Source organism: Sus scrofa, chromosome 9 (assembly GCF_054392235.1).
Source record: "Sus scrofa isolate SSC_HxYL_T2T_F1_AM1 chromosome 9, Sscrofa_HxYL_maternal_Yorkshire_Landrace_v2.0, whole genome shotgun sequence".
NCBI classification, from domain to species: domain Eukaryota; kingdom Metazoa; phylum Chordata; class Mammalia; order Artiodactyla; family Suidae; genus Sus; species Sus scrofa.
This window is the reverse complement of record NC_139391.1, coordinates 46,028,389-46,043,922: the sequence shown is the minus strand read 5'-3', so window position 1 is coordinate 46,043,922 and position 15,534 is coordinate 46,028,389. Positions and strand designations below refer to the sequence as shown.

General features: G+C 54.6%; 2 protein-coding genes and 1 long non-coding RNA gene across 38 annotated transcripts in view; 1 reads left to right on the top strand and 2 right to left on the bottom strand.

Moving 5' to 3' along the window:
• Window positions 1–11,989, bottom strand: part of PHLDB1 (pleckstrin homology like domain family B member 1) — a 47,335-nt gene extending 35,346 nt beyond the window's left edge. For 23 of the 36 annotated variants that reach the window (XM_084976250.1, XM_084976252.1, XM_084976254.1 and 20 more), the window contains exons 1-4: window positions 9,484–9,612; window positions 5,797–5,877; window positions 4,456–4,579; window positions 3,321–3,491 (exon numbers count right to left, since the gene is read on the bottom strand). In XM_084976250.1, coding sequence (XP_084832376.1) covers window positions 3,321–3,491; window positions 4,456–4,579; window positions 5,797–5,877; window positions 9,484–9,531 — 424 coding nt within the window. In that variant the 5' untranslated portion in view covers window positions 9,532–9,612. Of the gene's footprint in view, window positions 1–3,320; window positions 3,492–4,455; window positions 4,580–5,796; window positions 5,878–9,483; window positions 9,613–11,734 lie in introns of those variants that run through there. The other 13 variants (XM_084976263.1, XM_084976267.1, XM_084976271.1 and 10 more) reach the window with 1 other exon arrangement.
• The window catches only part of IL10RA (interleukin 10 receptor subunit alpha), a 926,736-nt gene that overhangs the window by 321,053 nt on the left and 590,149 nt on the right, over window positions 1–15,534 (bottom strand). The gene's annotated exons all lie outside the window — the stretch shown is intronic.
• LOC146399880 (uncharacterized) lies at window positions 1,070–7,573 on the top strand. The gene is made up of 3 exons (XR_014815414.1): window positions 1,070–1,144; window positions 6,172–6,251; window positions 7,436–7,573. It is a non-coding gene; the product is annotated as an uncharacterized LOC146399880 (long non-coding RNA).

The following is a 15,534-nucleotide window of genomic DNA, read 5'->3' as shown; positions in this document are numbered from 1 at the left end:
AGAAGTGCTTTGTGTGCCCCACACACTTTCTCTCACATATACGCCAACACCTGCTCAGTCACACAGACACCCCAGTTAAACATGCCCTCTCTCTCACACACGCTTGTTCTCAAACACACAACCACACAGGCGCCAGCTTCCCTCTTGGTTACACGTTCACTCAGGCACAGAGAGTCTTTCACTCAGTCCCCGGAAAGACTCTGAAATCCAGAATCAACCTCCTTAGAGAAAGAGTCAAATGATTTTTTCACCCTTGTTGAACACCTACCCACACTGCCATACTACACATACACACACACTCACGCACTCGTGTGTACGCATGCAGCTTATTTCTCTTCTGAAGGAAAAAGGAAAACCATATAGGGCCAAATGCAAAATAGGGGGAGGCTTTTTTAAAAAAAAAAAACGTCCTCAGGAAATGTGATTCATCGGTCTGGAAACTGTGACGGCCAGCTGGACAGACCCAGACAGACACGGAGGATGCCCGCCAGGGAGAATTAGGGCAGGAGGCAGGCACAGAGACGTGGCGAGCTAGGAGCTTTCGCTTTTTCTCTCCTTCCTTTGAGCTTTGTTAGTCAAGATCTTTATCAGTCTTATAACAGAGGTCAGTTGGAGGCTTCACTCCCATTTTTCAGAAGGAATAACTGACAGCAGAGTGGAAAAGAAAGAGGCTCAGTGCCCTGGATCCCAAAGGGAGGCCACTAGATAACCCGGAAATCCTGGCTCTGCAGCCACCTTCCAGGAGCCTCCCCTCCAGCCCTCACATAAGCCCCTGCCCACCAACGAGGGGCCTGGTTAGTGATGGAGACGCAGAGACAAGGGCTGGCAGCGAATGCTGGGTGAAGATGGGGACCTTCTGTCTAGACAGCCTGGACCCTGAGTGGCATGGCTTTCTGGTCCTCCTCCACTTGGTCCCCTCCCAGACCTTTCATGTGGTCTGGCGATGTGGTCCCAGGGCGGGGCAGGCTAGACCCAGATTGAGATTCCTCCTCATTTCCTTGGTCCTATTCCCAGCCCCACCTCTTGCTCTGCAGAGAGAAGGCAGCATGGGATGTACCAAGATACCCAGGCATGAGACTGGAATCAGGATCCTTCCGGCTCCCTCACTTCAGGCTGCTATCTATGTCCACAGCTCGAGCTCAAGGTTGGCATCTGTTTTCTGCCTGCTTCCCCTCACCCCTGGCCCAGGCAGATTCCTGCTGGAAGAGGCTGTCACTGCCACTCTGCTCGTTATGACGTGTGCCTCTCCAAGTTGCCTATGGCTGGGCACAGTGCCCAGAATGATGCATCCAAGGCCTGGCCCAGCCGGAGAGGGGTTCTTGTTATTTCTAGGGTAGCCTTCTGTTCTTCAAAGAGGAGGGTCCCCCCCACAAGGGTAGATTGGGGGAAAAAAACAGGGAAAATGATCCTCTTGCACATATGTTCACAGAGAGGCACGTGGCCAGTGAGTTCTCATATACACGCAGGAGCACACACAGGGATACTTCGGGACCATAGTCCTGTGTTCACCCCGACCTGCCCCCAACTTGAACACTCTGATCCATAAACACAAGGAAAGACACAAACACAGAGATACACAAGCCCTGAGTCACAAACATCCGGAGATACATAAACACACTCCAGTTACACAGACGCACAGAGATAGCACATGCACCCCCGAGCCACCCAGTTTCCAGGGAAACGCACTCCCAAGAATGTCCGGAGTGGGGCCAGGGAGGGCTGGGCTTGGTGCCTTGCTCCAGAGATGAGACAAGGAAACCCTCAGCTCCTGGAGCCCAGGGGAGGGGTAGTGCTGGGGAGAAGAACACCCGTTCCTTTGTGCCTCTGCCTACCCCTCCCCAGGCTGCCAAGCTTCTGAGACAGGCGAGCCTAGACAAGGCAGCTATAGGGGTGGGAGGGAGCCAAAGGGAAAGGGGTTTAGGGTCAGGAGAAAGTGGGAGGGTACATACTTGGCAGGGTGGGCTTTTGGCTGGGAAGGAGTTGGGGGTCACTCAGGCCACAGGAAATGCCTAAGAAGCCCATCTTGGCCCAGGCCCTTCCTCTGCTCAGGGAGCTAAATGCTGCACTGGGAAGACTGAGCAAGAGAGGCCTTCAGAGCATCAGTTCCCCCATTCTGCTCACAAGACAGAGGAAGAACATTCTTGCCAGTGAACGTGAGGGATTTGGGGCTGCACTCTGTCCCTGCCTCTGCTTGCTGCCCTAATAGCTCACTTCCATGTCCCCAAATCTTGGGGAAGGTGCTGTCTTTGAGAGTGAAGAGGACTGTCAGGAGCCAGATGGCATCACAGCCAAAGCCCCAGTTTATGGGGGCTCCTCCTCTTATCTGGAGTCAGAGAAGTCCTGGAAGAGACCAGGGCCTGCCTGCTGCTGCTGCTGCTAGCGGACCTGCCTCCCTGAAGCCAGCTGTCCCCCCCACCACACACACACTCCCAAAGGCAGAAATCTCCTGGATCAGCTCTGCAGGGAGAGACCCCAAAGGGTATGAAGAGAAGGAGGGGAGAAATAGTGGAGTGAGTGGGGTTTCTACTGCAAAGGAGCTTCCAGCAGTAAGACATAAGAGTCCCCGGAAAATGCCAAGACATCAGTCCTTCTACTCAGAGCCAGGCCTGGTCCAAAGCACTCATCCTCTACTCCCACCCGAATCTGCTTTTCTCACCTCCCCTAATATGATGATTTACTGTATACACTGATGCCCAGGGCAAACACAACTGGTCCACCAGAGTGCTACCTGGGTCAACCTTTTATCTGCCTGGTCACCAGAGTAACTAGAAGCCCAGTTTTTAGGGCTGCTCTACACAACAAAATGGCCTGTTGCTTTGAGGAACAGGTGGTAACTGTACTTATGACCCCAAAGCCACTGTCAACTGGAGGGGTTATGTCCTCAGATTTTGCCATCAGACTTTGCCCTTGTCCCATCCCCATTGTCCTGCTCGTCCCAATTTCAACAGCTTTTCAAAACAACTCCCTCTTGGCATCCATGCCACTGTTCCCCTCACTGCTGCTGCAGCTGCTGTCCCCTAATGACCACTAGCGACCACTGTGCCACACCGCATGCCCTCTAATAGCAGGAAGCAGCACCTCTTCTCTGCCCGTGGTGTGGGAAGCAGGGTGGGGGTGACCAAAGAAAAGCAGGTTGGAGAACAGTCTGGATACTGGAGGGATTTCCCAACACACCTGATCCACATGCACCAAGCACCCCGCCCCCAACTTGGCCACTCAAGGCAGTTACTATGGCAACCACCATGGCCAGCTTCCCCTGCACCTGCTGTGCACAAGCTCTTAAACAGAGGCTCCCTTGGTTCCAGGGTGTCAGACCTTACCCTGGGTGAGCCGGGTGGGCTGCCGGACGGGGAGCCCATCAATAGTGCAGGCATTGCCGCAGGGGTAGAGGGTGAGGGTCCCCCGCAGGTTCTCGATGTAGCAATGCTCTGGAGCCAGGCCTGGACCCTGCAGTGAGATGTCCCTGGCCGCAGAGCCAATCACTGTCCTCCCTGAAGACAGGAAGCAAACTGAGTCAGGGGGTGGTCCAAGCTGAGGAGGCAGGGGGGACCCAACCCAGCAAAGAGGCCACACTGGAAACTATTGCCACAGTCACTGGCCACCCACTGGGGCCCCTGAGCCTGGTGGAGACAATCAGGGGTAGAAGCTCTTTGGTGGAGAAAATTCTCTGGGCCCAGAGATGGGAAGGCCCAGTGGGCACAGAGGATCCACAGACAGAAGAGGGAAGGGGAGCTTAGTCCCTCCAATCCCCCCTCACTAAAGCCTTTTTCTCCTCCATTGCCCCCCCTTTTCTTCCAACTCACCCTCTCTCCTTCTTCCCTCCCTCCCTCTGCCACCTGCAACCCTTGCCCGCCGCCCTCCCTCCCTCTCTTCAGGGCAGATTCTCTCCAGACTTCTGCAGGCACAGCCCCTCCCCCTGGCAGAGCCCCCGGGACTGGTATTTGGAGAATGCGGAGAATGTAGTATCACCCGGGCAACAAGTGCAGCCAGGAGAGAAGAGAGGAAGGGCAGGAGCTGAGAGACAGAGAGAGAGAGAGAGAGAGAGATAGAGAGAGAGAGAGAGAGACACGGAGGGAACTCTGCCCCACTCCCCTCTCTCCATCTCTACCAGCACCTTCTCCCATGCCAGGCATGGCCCTGGAGTGGGGTGCCCATTCTTCTTGGCCACACTGATTGCCAAGGGCCATGTGCTCTCCTTTTTCAGTGCTGTCCTCCTTATTTCTAAACTGATCTTTAATCCTAGTCAGGGAGCCAGATTAGCCACCCAAGAGCGCAGCGGTCTAGGGAGGCACAGGCAGGGGAAGCAAGCAAGCAAGGGCGGGGTGGCACGCTCCCATTTGAGGGAGGCAAACTCTGCCAGCAGAGAGCAGGAGGGCCCCAGCACAGGCCTGGATTCCAGGGCAGGAATGGCATAAGGATGGAGGTGTAGCAGGCGAGTTGCCCCTCCAGACTCACCTTCCTCCAGCGGCAGAAGGGTGATGGCCGTGCTGAGCCGCCCACTGCCCAGGCTCACCAGATGGGGCTTGTCCGTTTGCACTTTCAGCCCTTTGCCTGTTTCAATCAGGTCCAAGGGTCCTTTCTGCAGGCAGCGGACGTGGGGGATGAGCATCATGAGAGTCTCCAGGCTGGCACCTCACCACCCTAGTCCCACTCACAGGAGCACTCTCTCCAGCACTGCCCTCTCTAAAGGGCTCTGAGGGTGGCGAAAGGCTTAGCACAAAATCTTGCACAGAGCATTATTCCGCTAAATTGAAATTAGATCTGAATCGAGGCCACTAACTAGTCCCACTGGATTTATCTCAAGTCCTGATTTAACTGCCCCTTTTGTCTATATTAGGACAGAAACAAGGAGAAAGTAAGGGGAATGGGGAGGTGCTGGGTCAAAGAACAGATACAAAGAGGACGGTTGATCAAGATTTGTCCTTAAAGGGAGCTCCCATCGTGGCTCAGCAGAAATGGTCGGACTAGTATCCGTGAGGATGCAGGTTCAATCCCTGGCCTTGCTCAGTGGGTTAAGGATCCAGCATTGCCGTGAGCTGTGGTGTAGGTCGCAGACACGGCTCAGATCCTGCATTGCGGTGGCTGTGGCGGAGGCCGGCAGCTGTAGCTCTGATTGGACCCCTAGCCTGGGAACCTCTGTATGCCGAGAGTGAGGCCCTAGAAAGCAAAAAAAAAAAAAAAAAAAAAAGACTTGTCCCTGTAGACTTGTCCATGGCAATCCACTTGGCCTCAGTTAAACAAAATTACAAGAGAGGGCAGGACACGGATCGCAGAGGAGATACGGCTCAGGGTCATTTTGTAAACTGCTTCAAAGGGTATTTCAGGAGTTCCCGTCATGGCTCAGCGGTTAACAAATCTGACTAGGAACCATGAGGTTGCAGGTTCAAGCCCTGGCCTTGCTCAGTGGGTTAAGGATCCGGTGTTATCATGAGCTGTGGTGTGAGTCACAGACGTGGCTCGGATCCCGAGTTGCTGTGGCTCTGGCGTAGGCCGGTGGCTACAGCTCCGATTAGATCCCTAGCCTGGGAACCTCCATATGCCGTGGGAGTGGCCCTAGGAAAGGCAAAAAGACAAAAAGACCAAAAAAAAAAAAAAAAAAAGGTATTTCAAAGGGTATTTTCTGGGTGAACCAATTAACCTAATTCAGCTACAGACTCAGCTGTTAATAGGCTTGGGACCTGGGGAAGAGCAGAGAGGTACTGCCACTCTCATCTTTAGGCTGGGCCTAGAGGTAGCAAGAGGAGCCAACCCATCCTCACCGTCAGCTCTCTGGCCCATGGCTCTGACCCCACTCACCTGCACTGTAGCTTGGGTCTTGCATCCAGGGCCCACCTGGCTCCTATTGAGAGTGTCCATGGTCCTGCTGCTCCAGAGCTCCTGTGAACACAGCAGAAAGCAGGTGAGGTGGGAGGCCAGGGCAGGAAAGGGCAAGGAGTAGACTGTGCAGCTGGCTTCTCCAGCCAAGGGCAGCCCAGTCACCATCGTTCTCAGCTCACTCCTGCTGAGGGAGAAGTGGAGGCAGCTCGGGAGCTTCCTGGGGGAAGGCGGTGCCCCAGCTCCAGCCAAGGCGTGGATGTCACCCCAGCCCTGGCCCTTGCCACACACAGGAAGCACAAAAAGCTCTACAGGGCCCAACCTGTAACTCTGTGCTTTCTTGTCTCTGACACCCAGGACCCAGGCCTTGTCAGCTGAGGACCCTCGGACATCTGGAGCCACAAGCGGAGTGGGGAAAATTGAATTTAGTGGGAGAAGTGAGTCCAAGGAAGCCCCTTCAGAGACACTGGTAGACAGAGGGCCCCAGGTGGGTGGCAGGGCTGAGCAGGAGCTCCCTCCCGCAGCCTTTCCTTCCCCTCTTCTCCCTTGTCTCTCTTTTTTTTGGGGGGGGGGGTCTCAGAAGGATGTTTTCTTAAAGGAGACACACGGGGAAAATGCAACTACTCCTGCCATCTTTTTGTCTTGATTCCTGAACCCTCTCTTCCCCAGAAAGCAATCTTACCCCCACACAATCAGAAAACAACAAAACAAAACAATAACTCACCGGTGACTAACTCTGGAATATACGACTCTCAAGTTCTTAACCTGATTTGGTGCGATAGGAAGCTTAGGTCCTTAGAAACAGAGGTCAAACAGATGCCAGAACCAGAACTTGAATGCTTCCTCCCTTTCTCTCCCTTCCATCCCTTTCTCCCTGGCTCACAGTTTTGGTACCTGAGAACTATGAGGAAGGACTTTTGCATATTAATATGTGCCTACATGCCTGTCCCTTGGCCAGCTTGCTAAAGTGAGAAACTTCCCATTTGTGGCTGAAATGTGAAGAGGCTGAAAATAATGTGACTGAAGTTAAAGAAGGAGACCCAGGAAGTCAGGGTTCCCCTCCACTTTCTCTTCCAAGGGACTTGGAGAGAAAGTGGGGCAGGAGCCAGCATTCCAAGGAGTGTCTGACCCTGGCAGTGAGACTCAAAGGCCTTTACCATAGAGTTACTAATTTTACCCTCCCAGCTTCCACCCTTCCGGACCTGGACTGCATCACCTCCGTCACCATTTCCACCCGAGCTGGCGGAAAAGAGGCCGGAACAGGGCCTGGGGCCCACCCCAAGTCGGCCTGGGAAGAGGGAAGGCTAAGGCCATTAACCTACACTAAGGCTCAAGTTGGCCTGGCACCTCCCCAGGAGATCTGGCCAGGGGGAAGAATTTCCAGGGGCAGAGACTGCTGTACTGCTTCTTTGACTCAGGGAAATCCCTCAGCATTCTCCAAGGGAGGAGAGGCAAGAGGCAGTGGGTGGGGGATGGAAAGTTTATATAAAAGAGGGAGTAAGAGAAACAAAACAAGAAATAATGAAGGAAAGGCATCAGCATTTAGGAAAGAGCTTTAGACTGGAATGCAAGAGTCTAAAATTCTTTTTTTTTTTTGTCTTTTTTTTTTTTGTCTTTTTAGGGCAAAACTTGCAGCATGTGGAGGCTAGGGGTCCACTTGGATCTATAGTGGCTGGCCTACACCAGAGCCACCACAATACCAGATCCTAGCTGCACCTGCCACCTACACCACAGCTCAGAGCAATGCCATATCCTTAACCCACTGAATGAGGTCAGGGATCGAACCAGCGTCCTCATAGATGCTGGTCAAGTTCATTAACCACTGAGCCACGACAGGAACTCCCAAGAACCTTAAATTCTAACCCTGATTTTTATTATTAGCTGAGAGACCTTGGACAAGTTACTTAACTTCTGAGTGTCAGACCATCTCTATAGAACTGGAATAGGAGTACCTTGGTGGCTTAATGGGTTAAGGATCTGGTGTTGTCACTGCTATGGCTTGGGTCACTGCTGTGGTGCAGGTTCGATCCCTGGCTGGGGAACATCCACATGCTGTGGGTCTAAACTAAAAATAAAAAACTGGAATAATGATTTGGGGATTGGGGGAGCTGTACCTACAGCACGTGGAAATTGCCAGGTCAGGGATGGAACCCACACCACGGCAGCAACCCAAGTTGCTGTAGTGACAACACTAGATCCCTAACCCCCTGCACCACAAGAGAACACCTGGAATAATGATTTAGAGAAAAAAGATAGATTGTCTAGATTATTGTTTGCCTGGGACTAGGGGTGGAATGGGAAGTAACTATAAATGGGCATATTTCTCTTGGGGGTGACAGAAACATTCTAGAACTTATTTGTGATGATGGTTACACAGATCTGTAAATATACCAAAAATCATAGAATGTTCACTTAATTTAAGTGAATTTTATGGTATGAACATCATACCTCAATAAAAATTGTTAGTAAAAAAACAAAAGATTGTCTGGGATTTCAGGTATTATATCAAATGACACTCCATGAAGTGCAAAGCACTACGGACATGCCAGTAGTTAATATGAGCTTCGTGACCTTGAACAAGTCACTTCACCTTTCTGGGCTTCAGTTACTTCACCTGTCAAGTTTGTCACTATCGCCCTATGAGGCTGCAGTGGGTGTGTTTGTTTATTTACACCAAGGATTTCAAGTGGAGATAAAGACTGTAAAGGAATGAAGTTGATGGGGAACAAGAGTGATTAGAGAAGTGAAGAGACGGGAATAAGGAGGTGAGAGAAGAGGGAAAGATAAGGAGAGAGGTGTAAGAGAGACCGAGAAGATAAGAAAAGATGTAGAGATTGGGAGGCGTGAGGCTGTGGCCCCAGCTCTGAAACCTAATCCAGGTGAAGTGGAAAAGATACACCAGCCCAGCCACCCAGCACTCAGGCGGCGATCTGACCCAGGGCTGCGCCGCTGCCGGGAGAGCCGCCACCGGGGGGCGCCCTCTCTCCCACCCCCCACCGCCCCCGGCCTGGAGGGCAAAGCGGGCTGCGCCGGAGCGCCCCCCACTGGAGGACCCACTTCCGTCCCACAGGGCTGCCTACTCCCCGGGGCCGTAATTACCTACCGCGCTCTCCCTGCCCGGCTTCCGCGGCGGTTCTGGGAAACCCTACTCCGCGCGCTGCCAAAAAAAGGCCCCTGCGGTGCGCGTACTGCTCTGGGGAAGAAGACACTGGGGGAAAGCGCCGCGGTCAGACCCAGCTCTCGGTGGACTTCCCGCGCCACGGGCAGATACCCAATCGTCTCCTGGGGCGCAGGGTAGCAGAGGTCGGGGTGTCTCGAGGCCTCGGTGGGGGACGAGGCGCAGGCTCCCGCAAGTGACCGTGTTTCGCCCCCCCACACACACCCCAGCGCGAACGAGCGGGCATCCAGGCCACGGGGAATCAGCAGCCCCACCCGGTCCCCAGCACTCTGCGCCGCGTGGACGGCCTGGAGTCACTGCTTCGGGGGTCTTGGCACCCGAACGAGGGCGGTGGGAGGCCCGGGTAGCGGCCGGAAAAGTCTGGAACTAAGAGGCACTAGAGGAAGTCCAGGCTCCAAATTGGGCTCCAGACGAAAAGTCCAGGTCTGAGGCCAACCCCGGAGAGCAATCCCCGCGGCTCCCCTGCTCGGGTGCTCCCGCTTGGGCCTCACCTGTGGCTCGCGCGGCCGCCAGCCCAGGCCTCGCCCCGAGCGTCGCATAGCTGTAGCCCGAGGCCTGCGGGGTTGAGCTGGGATCCTCTCGGGCAGCCACCGCCTTCGCCTGCCCGGCGCACATCCGCCCTAAAAGAAGGGCCGCCGGCAGAGGAAGGAGCCGGGAAGGAAAAGAAACTGAGGCCGGGAGCTCGGCGGGCGGGGCGTCGGAGCCGGACGGCGACTGGGGAAGGCGTGGATAAAGGTCTGGGGCAGAGAGGACTTCAGGAGGAGGAAATCGAGGGAGTCTGCGAAGGGACCGGGCGGCAGGGAACACGAAGGGATTTGGAGGGAAAAGTGAAAGAGGGAGACTGAGGAATGAAGGAAAAGGAGAGCTGGGGAGGGAAGACTGAGGGCAGAGAACAGGGAGGAGGGAAGAAGGTGGGAAACAGGATAGAGTCTGGGGGATGCGGAAGTGAGGGGAGACAGGGACAGAGAGGTAAAGGGATGGGGAAGGGACGAAGGCGATGGGGGAGACTGGGGACAGAGGAGTCCTCAAGGAAAGGGGGTGACTGACCAGGAGAGCAGTCGAAGGTACCCAGGGCCATGGCGGGGGAGACAGGGAGGGGAGGAAGAGAGGCGAGAGGCAGAGCCCTGGAGGAAAAGAGGGGGCCGGAGGGTAAGCCAGGGGACCCAGGAGTGGGGAGCGACTTCAGGCGTGCAGGCTGGAGGAGGCGGCAGGACGAGGTACCATTGTAGTTTGAGGTGTGATTTTAGCGTGTACCGGGTGGAGGTGGAGTGCCGGAAAAGGGCAGCTCTCCAAGGCCGGGGGACAGAGTGGGGTTTCCGCACCGAGCAGCCCTGCCGCCCTGCGCCGCCCTGCGCTGCCCTCCCTGGGGCCGCCAGGTGGGACAAGGCCGCAGTGTTGGGCCGCCTGCCGGGCCGCCCCGCCCGCCGCTGACGCTGGACAAGCGGCCTTTCTTTGGCCTGGCGGGGAGAAGGGGCCGCTTGTTTGCTCGGCGGGGGAAAGGGGCGGCCCCCAGACACCGCCGGCTCCTCGCGGGCAGCTTGGGGGGGGGGCGCTTGTGTAGCATTTGTGTGTGTGAGGGGAGGTGCGTGTTTGAAGGGAGCGCGTGTGTAAGAAGCTGCATGCGTGAGGACTGAGTATGTGATGGGTGTGAGCCGTGGGGGCTGCGTGTCAGGGAGTGCGTGTGCGCGGGGAAGGGTGTGTGCGCGGGGAAGGGCGTGAGCGCGGGACGCCGCAAGTGTGAATGTGGACCTCCTGAGAGTGCTTGGCGTGTGTGTAGAGTGTGTAGAGGTCTAGGAATGTTTGGGTCCCACACGTGTAACTGCAGAGAGAGACAGGGGTGTCGGCGTGGCTTGTGTAGTGGGAAGGGTGAGTGGGTGGTGCCTGGTGGGGCACCGAGGGTGTCTGCTCGTGGGATGCCTGACGTGGTGGGGAGTTTTGTTTGTGTGTGACCGGTCCGATGAGTCAGCCCTCCGGGAGGCTTCGGGACCGCTGAGCTAACGGGCCCAGAATGCAGCCCCGCCCCGGCGCCCTGGGTCCCCCGCCGGGCGGCGCGCTCTCCCGGCCCAGCCGCCGCTCGCGCCAGCCTGGGCGGAAGAGTCAGCGAGCGCCTCGGCAACCCCGCGGCCCCTCCCGGGCCCCCTCCCGCCCGCGCTTCCCAGTCCCAGAGGAGCCCGGATGACCTGGCTCAGCCTCGGCCCGGGGAACTCCGCAAGGGATTCGAATCCAGACCAAGCGGGAACTCACTGACCCCACAGCCCTCTCCAGCCTCCAGGACCCCTAAAGATGCGGGTCCTCCGAGGAGGGCCCGGGAGGCCCCAGATGTGCCACCTATCTACTGATACTCCCACGAGTCGCTCCCGGATACTACTGCCTCCGAGCCCTACTTAACATCCCTTTCCCATCCCTAAAGGAGGCCCGGCTCGGGACAGAAGCAGAGATGCCCCAGGGGACCCCCTCGCTCCTGGTGCAGTGCTCTTAGTCCTTCTATCAGCGGAAGAGCAGAGGTGTGGGGGGCAGGCGGACGAGTCCCAGGAGTATCGCCGGGCTGCCTGGGTTCCCGCAGGAGACTCGAAGGGACAGGGTCCTCGTTCTTCCAGAGTGGGATAGGGGGTGAGGGGTGGAGCGCGAGGGCCCCCTCTGGCGGCGGCGCGGGCAGCGGCTCAGGAGGGCAAGAGTAAGGAGTTCCCAGGAAAGCAACGAAGCCCATTCTGCAGAAAAACCTTGGCGCTCCCATGCACTCACCTGAGGCACCCCCTCCTCCTCTAAGGGTTTCTTCCGGGCTCTCCAGCCCAAAGCTGATCTGAGGGCTGTCGCCAGGCCCCTGGGATTTCCTCCTGTCCTGTCCCAGCAGTGCAGCTAGCAGGACTCGCAGGCTCAGTGAGAGGGAACGTTCTTACCTCGGCGGGAGAGGGGGACACCGGTTCCTTAGCCCGGCTCAGCCTCTGAGGCCTCAGGCTCCGGAGAACACTCTTGCTTTTCCCTGGGAGCCCAGAAAGTAGGAGGAGAGCGAGCGGGTCCCGCCTCCCCATTCCCCACCCCACCCCCACCCCCACCCCCCGCTAGTCCCCGCCCCCGTCCCCCGTCCCGTCCGCCCGGCCAGCCTGAGGAGACGCCCTTGTGGGACCGGAGCCCAAGGTCCCCCCCACCCACCCTTTCCCATAGCAGCACCTCCCCCCCCCCCCGCCCCCGCCTGCACAGCGCCCGCTTTGTTCATCTCTGCAGCTGGGCTCTCGGCTACCACCACCACCGTATACACCCCCCATCCCCACTCACTTTCCGGGTCCGACTCTCTTAGACCACCCTCCAGCCTAGGCTTTAAGGTGCTTCTGAGGATTGACAGTTTCTCTCTACTTCCGCCCCCCCCCCCCGCCCCGAACTTTAGATGTCTAAACCCTCCATCAGCTCCCAGTGAACCTCATAGTCCCAGCCCTCCAACACACTCTCAATATTTCCAAATACCTTCAGGGGATATCCAGGTTTGGCCTCTGTCGCCCCTGCTCATCCTACCACCATGACAGCTTATGGGGTTGATAACCCTGCATATACGGTGGCACAGATATTTTCAAGGATAGGTACAAGAAGGCGTGTTAAAGTGCCATGCAAACTGTAAAGAACAGGAAAGCTGAATGGAAGTGTCATCCTGGCCCCTTGTTAGCTCCACCCCCACCACAACCTGCAGGATTATAACTGGAAGGCAAACGATAGATTTATAGTTGAGCACACCATCCTATAGCAGTTTGGATCTCTGTTGGACTGAGAAGTTAATAAGGAAAAAGAGGAGGGACTAAAAACCTAAGAGAAACCTAGACACTGAGCCTGGCTGAAAGTCATGCTCCTTTTCAACCCCCACCCGAAATCCAACGCTGATAGTGGATCCTTACCTTGCAAAGCCAGCTCTTGCCTCAAGAGACTGGGGAGGCCCCAGGGAACTGAACTCAGCTAGACTGGATTCCTTTAACTTTCATTAGAGGGACCTCTGAGACTGACTCTTCCTCCCTGAAGGAGAAGGCAGAAAGTCCCCAAGCCCCAAGGAGAAAGCAGAAAGCCCCCAATTCCAGGGGGGGAGAATAGCAGAAAATCAGGGACAAGTCTTGTTCTGATTCAGTGACTTTAGTGTGTACCCTCTCTCCCTACCTAACTCAGGAACGACAGGAGGTTGAACTTCAGGAATCTCTGGTCACTCATTGACAGGGCCAGCATTAGCAGGGGGCCCCCCACAGCAGGAGGCAGGAGATGACTGGAGCCAGGCAATGGACAAAAAGGGGGAGGGGGAGGGAAGCTCTTTGCAGCTACCTGCTATAGCTAACAGAGGTCGAACTATCAGGCTACAGCATGTACCGGAAAGCCCCAAGATTTGGCCAGGGGTGGGGAGCAATGTTGAGAGTGGAAGCCTCTTATTCTTTTTTCATACTGGTTGAGGCTCATAAAAGTACTTTTATTCTAGCCATCTTTCATGAGGCAGATCATAAAAGTAATTTTCAGGCTATTCTGCTTAAAAAAAAAAAATTAAGAAAGAAAAGGCAAAAAAACAAAACCCAACTGTTGTATCCTATGTGCCAAGACCCAGCATTTGAGGGAAGGGGCTCAGATTGGGGTACCCCAGAGATTTCACATAACTGTTTCACAACTCCAGCTCTTCTTTACCGTCTTGGTCAGGAGGAATTTCAGGGAATAATCAAGCCTGCCACGGAGGTTGCAGATGCTGAGACAGAGTTGAGACATCACTCAACTTCTCTCTGTCCTCGAAGCCCAGCAACCAGCTGACCCCATGATAAAGGCTCTGTGCAATGTGTCCTTGTTCCTGTTGTGTTGGGGCCCTGCGTTCCCACAGTTAGAGCACTCAGGAGACTTCAGACCTACCATCCCCACCCTCCACCCCCACCCTGCTCCACATCTGGAGCCCATCAAAACACTCAGTGCTCGCTCGCAGTTACGCAAGAGGTCGAGCAGCTGGGAGCTTAGAAAGGGGGAGGAAGAGAGGAGAAGAAAGCAAAAAACAGCTTCCCAAGCATGCTTCAGACTTTCCGAAGTGGAGGCAGGGGGAGAGGGCAAAGGCTGGGTGTGGAAGGAAGAGTGGATTTTTTTAAGGCCCTCTGCACTTGGCTATGAATGTCAGGAGTGGATTTCCCCACCCATCCTGCCTTTGCCACGGCACATTTCCCAGCTCTGTCCCTCCTCTCAAATTATACTCCCTCCAGCCCCAGAAAGAGGTGATTATTGCTCATTACAGCAAGCAAGCCCTGTAGATACACACCCTATCCCAGGAAGCTATCCTTTCTGGCCTCTTTGGATCCTCAACCCAGGCAGCATTAGTGTAGGTGTGGTGGCAGCAATGATGCCAAGTAACTCCTCGCTGTATCCAACTTGGAGAAAAAGTTCAAACTTTTTCTTCAGTAGCCGCAAAAGAACAGCTTTCTTCTCAGCTTGTCTTAGAAATTGCACAGTCCACACTTCTACCCATAGCTAAGATATATCCAAGGTGAGTGAGAAATTTGGGTAGGACGGAAGACTAGTCCTGTCTACCCTCCATGGCTCAGAACTTTTCTATGAGCTGAAAACATTCCTTTGGGCAAAAGAATGGGAAATGACCTATTTCCATTTCTCTCATTGCCTTGAATTTGTAACACATTTTTCAAAAAGCCAGTCCTGGTTTGGTAATCAACCTGATCACAGAGTACACCTATGAGAGCTTCCCAGAATGGGTCAATGCTTTAAATAACCTGATAGCCCCTGCCCTATCAACAGCAAGGGAAAAAACTTTCCTTTTTGGCCAGTGAGGGTAGTGGTTGGGGTAGGTAGGTAGCCCAAGTTTCTAAAGACTGCCTGGTTGCTTGACTTCTTGTGTTTGAGAGGGGAACAGCTCCATTTGGAAAAGTGGTCTAAACTTCCTAAAGGTTTGCCTCCACATCAATCCCTAACTTGCCAGGGTAAGATGTGAAACTGACTTTTGCAGAGATGCTTTATGCCCTTGGGTCAGGAGCAACATACAGCAACCAATCTATTTGTAGATCTTCTAGTTTTTTAAAAAAAAAAACTCTAGACATGCAAATATATTTACCAAAGGGGGCAAAAAGAGGGAATGGAGAGGATGTTGCAATGAGAGATGTGCATAGTATAGGGAGTCAATTCGGAGATTTTTTTCTTTTTTGAGCCATTCATCTGAAACCTACTGGACAGAAGCACTATTCCTCACCTTCACTGAGTGCCACGTTGAGTATCACTAGCTGCAGTTAACGCTTACCTGCCTTGACAAGAAAGCTCTGTAGGGTACACCGTTTATTTCCAGTTCAACTTCAAATCTGATGGGGACTTTTATTTTTCTCCACTCTTCTTCCATGAGCCTGCAGATGGACACTTTTAAGAAAAGCTATTCTGTATCAATCCCAGAAATTGCTCAGAGCCTACCCATGCGAACCATGCTAAATGAAGGGCAAATTTTCATGGCAGAGATGCACGGATTTGGGGTTCAACACTGCAAGTAGGTGAATGACAGACCTTTTTTAAAAGGAATTCACTTTGAGATTGGCACATGCACACTGTAT